The 6,997-nt window shown below is 42.5% G+C and overlaps 1 protein-coding gene across 5 annotated transcripts in view; it reads left to right on the forward strand.

The window, feature by feature from the left end:
* The window catches only part of hhip (hedgehog interacting protein), a 38,385-nt gene extending 31,394 nt beyond the window's left edge, over positions 1 to 6,991 (forward strand). For all 5 annotated transcript variants that reach the window (XM_005726938.2, XM_005726940.1, XM_005726941.1 and 2 more), the window contains exons 12-13: positions 6,306 to 6,454; positions 6,636 to 6,991. In XM_005726938.2, coding sequence (XP_005726995.1) covers positions 6,306 to 6,454; positions 6,636 to 6,832 — 346 coding nt within the window. In that variant the 3' untranslated portion in view covers positions 6,833 to 6,991. The remainder of the gene's footprint in view (positions 1 to 6,305; positions 6,455 to 6,635) is intronic.
* The last annotated feature ends 6 nt before the right edge of the window (positions 6,992 to 6,997 follow it).

Below are 6,997 nucleotides of genomic sequence, written 5' to 3' on the forward strand. Positions count from 1 at the left end.
TGTTAACACCCCTAATCAGGACTGCCTATTACAGATGGAAGAACTACAGTAAACCACCAGCTTTATTTTCATGCTGTGATTGTTTTGTTGTGAAATTTAGATGAGCCTAACAGCATATTATGAGATCTTAGTTACTCACAGATCATCACATTGAAGAACAGTGTCATCCTCACTGCTTACACACATTCCTGCAAGTAGAATTGTTTATGCACATTACAGCTTCCCAGAATGGATGCTGAGTGGTTACTGGAGAAACAAAAATAGCCTTTCAAATTGTTTGCTTAGAAAAACACTGCTAGCAGCACTGATTCTATTGCTTTATTCAACTTTTGTCTACTGGTTAGATGCTAAATATGCAACAGTGATATTTTGGTAAGTGTGAAGGAAAAGACAAAGACACCTGTTGTCAAGTAGCGACATTTCAACATATTAACCACTAACAGGGTGATATGGACAAACTCTGTATAGCCAAAATATCCATGTAGATACACTATCCATTCATTTTCTTCCACTTATTGAATTCAGGGTCACAGAGAGATTAGAGTCTATCTTGGCTGTCATAGGGGAAGAGGTGGGGTACACTTTGGACAGGTCGCCAGTCTATTGTAGGACTAACACAGAGAGACAGACAGCCATTCACACCTACATCCAGTCTAGAAGCACTAATTAACCTAACATGCGTATCTTTGGACTGTGGGAGGAAGCTCAAACACGCAGGCAGAGAAGGCCACAGCTGGGTGGTGGATTCGAACCCTCCAGCACACGTCTACTTCCCTTTGGGAGGTGAAATCCATTTATTTTCCAGTTTAATGCTTAATTAGCTGTGGAGGGAACATGTGCACAAGTGCAGCTTCATCATTTATATGTCAGTACATGTCACCATATCATAATCCTTACCATATGCATCGCAGTATTAGAAATCATTCTGATAGTGATAGATCTATAAACTCTGCTTGGAGAGCCAAGTACATGTGAAAAACATTTGTCACTCAAGATGAGGAAATATGAAAACGGAATGAATTCGACCCACAAAAATACAAGAGGGATGTATAAAAAGTTTGATCCGTAATATTTGCAGTACAGAAATCACTTCAAACATAAGAAGACTTTGTAATTCAAACCAACTGCATATAAAGTCTCAAGCCAAACCCACTCAGTGATTGTGCTTTATCTTTTTAATCAGTGCTTTTGCAGGGAGATGAGAGCATAAGATCCTGTAGGCCTACCGGTTCAAGTGAATGAGTGGCTTGTGATTAAGAGAAGTAAATAAAGTAGCATAAGCATACTGAGGAGAAAGAACACAATAGAAACATATTCACATCTTATTATTCCTGGGTGACGGCAGTGCCACCCAGGCATTAGCACAGTTAATTACAGCACAGATGTTTCAAAGGGGGCCCTGATGGCTTACTTCGTATTTATGTTTTCTGGCATGGCTGCTGGACGCGTTTCTCCCAGAGAACAGTTCTTTCCACCATCAACTGGACTTGTTTTGTTTGTGTGGACCCTGTGGTGTTAGAGTCCTGACTCCTAATACACTCTGGCTTCGTTATTAGGATTTTGTTACAGGGAGGATGGAGAGAGGGGGCAAAGGGGGGGAAATGAATAGGGTAGCTAACGTGTCTGACCCCAGCACGTTATCAAGTCTGGTGGTCCTCCCTTCTTTTCTCTTCCCTACTGCAGGGACATCTGGACTCTAAAGCCCATTCAGACAGAGGTTTGTTTTAGAGTGTGGTGGTTTTTGTGGCCCGGTATAGCATCTCACGCTGTGTTTTAATCAACTCTGTGTTTGGGAACATAGAGTGGGAAAAAGAGGAACCGTTAGGGGAGCGGTAAAGGCTTACAAGGAAACATCAACCATAAAATCCCTCAGCAGTGTTTGTGTAAACACGTCCTGGCCAAATGACTTCATTTTTAGGTATTTGTTTGTCAGTTGGAGTACCCCTCCAATAATAAATAGGCCACCATGCATTTTGAAACATGCCGAATGGGTGTGGTGTGACTGAGGTTGTACGCGAGAGAAAGCAAGAATGTAGAAAGGCGCGGCTTGTTTTTGGTGTTGCAGTGGGATAGAAATATGCATTAATATTTATCATTAATATCCTTACTGACCGTATCTCAGTGTGGTGACTGTAAGATGTGGTTGTGGTTTAACGATCAATGAGAGGACCTTAGAGTTTAGAAGATAAGAATAGGTATCTGTGGAAGCATGTTTAATGTTTCACCTTTCCACAGCAAAGTGATTAAATGTAATTTCCACCCTTTGTTGCTTGTCTTAACATACATCAGTAACCCTGGTTCTGCACTCCTGAGTGTGCCTCGAACATACTGCAGGTATTCAGGGCCTGGGTTTTGCTTCTTTTCTGTCCCACTGAGTCTGCATTTAATAACAATTATTTGTACAGTGAAAGCATTATATTTGTGCCAGGAACAAACCTGTTTTATGTCCTTTTACCTGTTCTGAGGGTCATACAGTAAAGTTACGTGTTTATCACATCATAATTCAGAATCCCCACGTTGCACCCCCACCTTGCTCCTACGGTCAGTCCTTGGCAGGAGCTTAATTAACATATAGAGCCAGATCTCCTGCTGCTTTCTGGTACAAAATGCAATTTGCCATTCTTCATGTTGCAGCTCGTCACAGGGAAAGCAGTATTGAGAAGGACTTTTCACACGTTCGGGTTTTGTCAGCTGCAAGCTAGACTGATTGAATTACAGTGAGCAGAGCCCTTAAAAAGACACAGTGAACTTCAAATAGGGCCCTGGGACCTCCTTTATGAACTGCATTAGACATGGAAGTCACAAATCACTAGATGTGCTGAGGAAGGAGACCACGGGTGCTCCTTCGTGGATATATTTATCTGTATGTGTGCTTTTCTGTGTGTTGTGTGCATAGATGTAAACCATGTGGGTGGTGGGTACACACGCACATGCGAGCTTGTGTGCGTGTGTGGTACGCCAGCTCCCAGCACGCTACAGGAAAAAAAAAGTCTTTTCTTTATTTTCCTATCCCTCCTAAATCTTCCTACATCTCCGCTGTGGTCCTCCCCTTGACAAAGCTGCTTGCTAGTCCCACTGAATAGCCCTGGCTCCTACAATACACAGTAAATTTCTTACACAATTAAAACAAGGAAAGAAGCTACAAAAGGAGCCCCCAAACAATGGAGTTGGATGACAAAACAGCAAAAGAGACCACACTGGGCCGTTTGATTAGGCCATTGTTAGAGTGCACAGTGTACACCACTCCATAGCCCTTTTCTCACATACACCTCGTGTCAATCAAACAGACCCTGCGAGCTAACAAGCTAAACACAGATACACACTGATAACAAGTTTGAGGCAGAGCATTCGCACTCCTTCGACATGGAAGATTTGAAGGATGGTCACTGTTAATGTTTAACTGACGTAAGGGAAGAAGAGAGGACACAAAGAAAGAACCTGATCCTGCATTCATCTGCCCTGTTCTGTATGTTATCTTTGCAGCTGTGCTTGCGTGCTTTGTCACTTTTTGCTCTGTTTTATGTTCAGTTATGCCATGATCAGTGTCTCATACCACTCTCTGACTTTAGTTGTTCTCTTTCTGTCTCTCCACTTGTAACTCTTGTGGAAGCACTATCGCCTTCTCCCACTCCCTTACTCTCACACATACGCCACCCCTCCCAAAGTTGATAAATTCCCACAGTGGCTGTTGACCCAGCTGCCTTTGTCAAGTGGTACTACCAGCAGGTGCTGTTTTCACAGCCACCCTGGCAGTCGTACAGGCTGTTTAGTAGCGCTGCTGACCCCTGCCTGCTATTAACAGTGTTAGCTACAGACCAGCCCCCCCCAATTCTCTAGGGACTCTTACTCTTTCTCCCTCTCCTTCTCTTTCTGTTTTCTCCCCTCTTTTGCTCTTTTTTTTTTTTTTAACTACATGCAGCCTGCAGCAACAAAAGCCAGCAGAGATGGAGTATGGAGTTGGGTGCTGATGGGAGCATGGGAATCAACCCCCACTGACACTCCATCCTCAAAATGTAAAGCAACTTTAACACATACACACAGGCAGTGTGTCTGTCAGAACACCTGCAGCACACTTTTCAAATCAGGAAATCAGCATTTAAGATTTTCTTTATTTAACATATATTTGTGAAATTCTTCAAATATATAATTAGTATGCACAAAATCAAGTGTATTTATCCCCCAGTTGTTAGTATTTTTTGTAATAAAACTACATCTTTCATTTAAATCTGAACAGCAAGTAAAATGAAAATAATTTATACCGAAGTACCGACTGCTGGAACAGGTGATCAGCACCTCACCAAAGCAGAATAGAATGAGTATCTAGTGGTGCTTCCACAACAAACACAAAGTAAACACTTTGAGCAGCTTCATTACTCACAGAACCTGCTCAGTGGGGCTACTACATGCAAATCCAGGTTGGCATTTACAACGCATTACCAAAACCTGTCAGAGCAACTCTTATGACACCTCCGACACTCAGAAATGGAGGAAAAGCTTATTGATGCCATTTGCGGGCAGCCTTCGCTCTTAGAGACAGGTAAAACAGGAAAGAACACAATCGTAAGACTCTGATAAGTTCTGAGATGTTATTGTAACGTAAAACGTGACTACCATAGGAACAGCTACCCAGATGGAAGTAATATGTATTCTAAAAATAGCTGATTTGAGCTTTAATATACAAATTGCTGGTTGTATGTCTTCAATCTAGTTTTGGCTTCTCCTGCTGATTGACCATTTGCTCCCCTGCCATGATTGATGAGGCCCATCCTATCGTGGAGTGAGAATTACATACATACACATTCAGTGACCTCACTGCTCACGCCTCTCATACCAGCACCGGTCCACAAGAGTCCAGTTACCCTGCCTGTGTGTCAGACATATGCGCACACGCCGTAATGTCCAACAATGTTTTGTAGCAGAATGTTTACACATCTATTTTTCTTCCTCTCTCTCCTTTTCACAAATGTACACACTAGCAAATGTGTGTGTGTGTGTGTGTGTGTGTGTGTGTGTGTGTGTGTGTGTGTGTGTGTGTGTGTGTGGGGGCACCAACAGACGCTTCACATTCGAACTTGATTACGCACTCACTGTATTATTTCCAGATTTGTGGAGCGTGATATGAAATAATTGTGTTTCAGCCCATTTGCTGATGTGCGTGTCTGGATGTTTGTCTTAATATGGAATAATATGCTTCTCTGGTGTTCAAACTTGACACATATGGTGCGGAGATGTTTCTGTTTGTGTCTGTGTGCATTTTCCAAACCGTGTTCATATCTGTGGGAGCCATGCTTTAACCCCGTATGTCGTTTCGTTCTTCGAATAAGAATTCAAAATAAAAACAACTACACGCTTAAATATTAACTTGCTATTAATTGGTAATACGTAGAAAAAGAGCCACCGTCACTTTAACAGCATGTCACTGGAAAAAGAAACACACGCCTCCTTCAGGAGCAAATACATAAATTTTTAACTTGGCAAGTTAAAAGTTTACATCTTAAAGTCCCTCACTTCAAAAGTGCTTTCCCACTTAAGTTACATATCAACAAAACCTGATAGGCTCGAAAATCTGAGATCACGGACGCAGCGTGCGATGGCAGATTTGTCTTGTTGTACCATTCAAAAATAGCTTTGCGGTAAATAAATAGCTACCACAATACATCACAGTCAAGTGTTAGATGCTTAAATAGAACACATTTCCTACAGTCCCATCCTAAATCATGGTATAGTGTTACTGTGTAGCTCAGCCAGTGTGAGTTGGATGAGTGTTTTGTTTTTGTTTAGTCTCAGCTTTTTGTTTAACAGGACTTTTTTTTTTAAAGGTTGCGTGAAACTTTGTAGAAACTGTTGTGATCTGGCAACTAAATGTGTTTGTGGGCGAGGCTCAAACCTCTAAACAGACTTGTGTAAGCACAATTAAACGACCCGTGGACGCTGAATGACTGATTTCTGTTTTGGACACAACAGCAGTTCATTCATTTGAGGCAGATGCTGATTAATAGGTAGAATTTAAACAACATATAGCACATCTCTTGACATGCAGTCATCCAAACAGTGAATTATACCAAAGCTACATGCCTTTTAAACCACATTTTCCCTTCATAAATCAACACAATTCTGATTCTGTGTTATTATTATTATTAAGAGTTGAAATATGTTCTCCGGTTATTAACTTGAAATGTCTTGTATTATTTATTTGGTTATAATAAATTGTCGCTGTGTCGCTGTGGCTTAATCACCATATTGAGAGGCTTCTGTCTGCTGAATACTTACTTTGTCTTCTTCTGTTTTTTTAACAATTGCTGCAGGCCTTACACCCCTAAGGAGTGCCAGCATCAGGTGGAGCCACCGGAGCTGCTGATGACAGCTTGTTCCAGACACTGTAAGAACGGCCGCTGTACTCCCACCGGCAAATGCTGCTGCAACCCCAGCTGGGAAGGACAATTCTGCCGAGTCGGTAAGAGTGCATCTGTCGCCCTCAGCGTATAACATGGACCAACATCGACGTGTTCTTTCACTTCAGATGTGGAAAAGATGTTCAGTAATATCTGCCATAATTTCCCTAATCAGAAATCAGAGTACGTCTGAATAAAACAAAGTTTAAAGTGTTTTCACTCTCTCATACCCTGTGACTGTAGCCAAATGTGAACCAGCCTGCCGCAATGGAGGAGTCTGCGTGGAGCCCAACAAGTGCCTGTGTAAGAGTGGCTACTCCGGCAACCAGTGTGAGAAGAGCGAGCGGGGTATGCCCAACGACCAGGAGAACGGCGGGATAGTGGACCACATCATCGACATGACCTCGTACCTCTTAGACCTGACCAAGTACGTCGTATAGTGGTGTGCGGAGGGGGCCGCTCCCCATCATCCATCCTCAAGTCTACACACATCTACCTTTCGCCCTCAAAAGACTCTTAAAGAGGTTTGCTAAATGTGGCCCCTTAATTTCCCCTCACATTCTCACGGGCAAGCGCGCACACACACACACACACACACACACACA

Source organism: Pundamilia nyererei, unplaced genomic scaffold (assembly GCF_000239375.1).
Source record: "Pundamilia nyererei isolate P.nyererei 1_Seehausen unplaced genomic scaffold, PunNye1.0 scaffold00022, whole genome shotgun sequence".
Lineage (NCBI taxonomy): Eukaryota > Metazoa > Chordata > Actinopteri > Cichliformes > Cichlidae > Pundamilia > Pundamilia nyererei.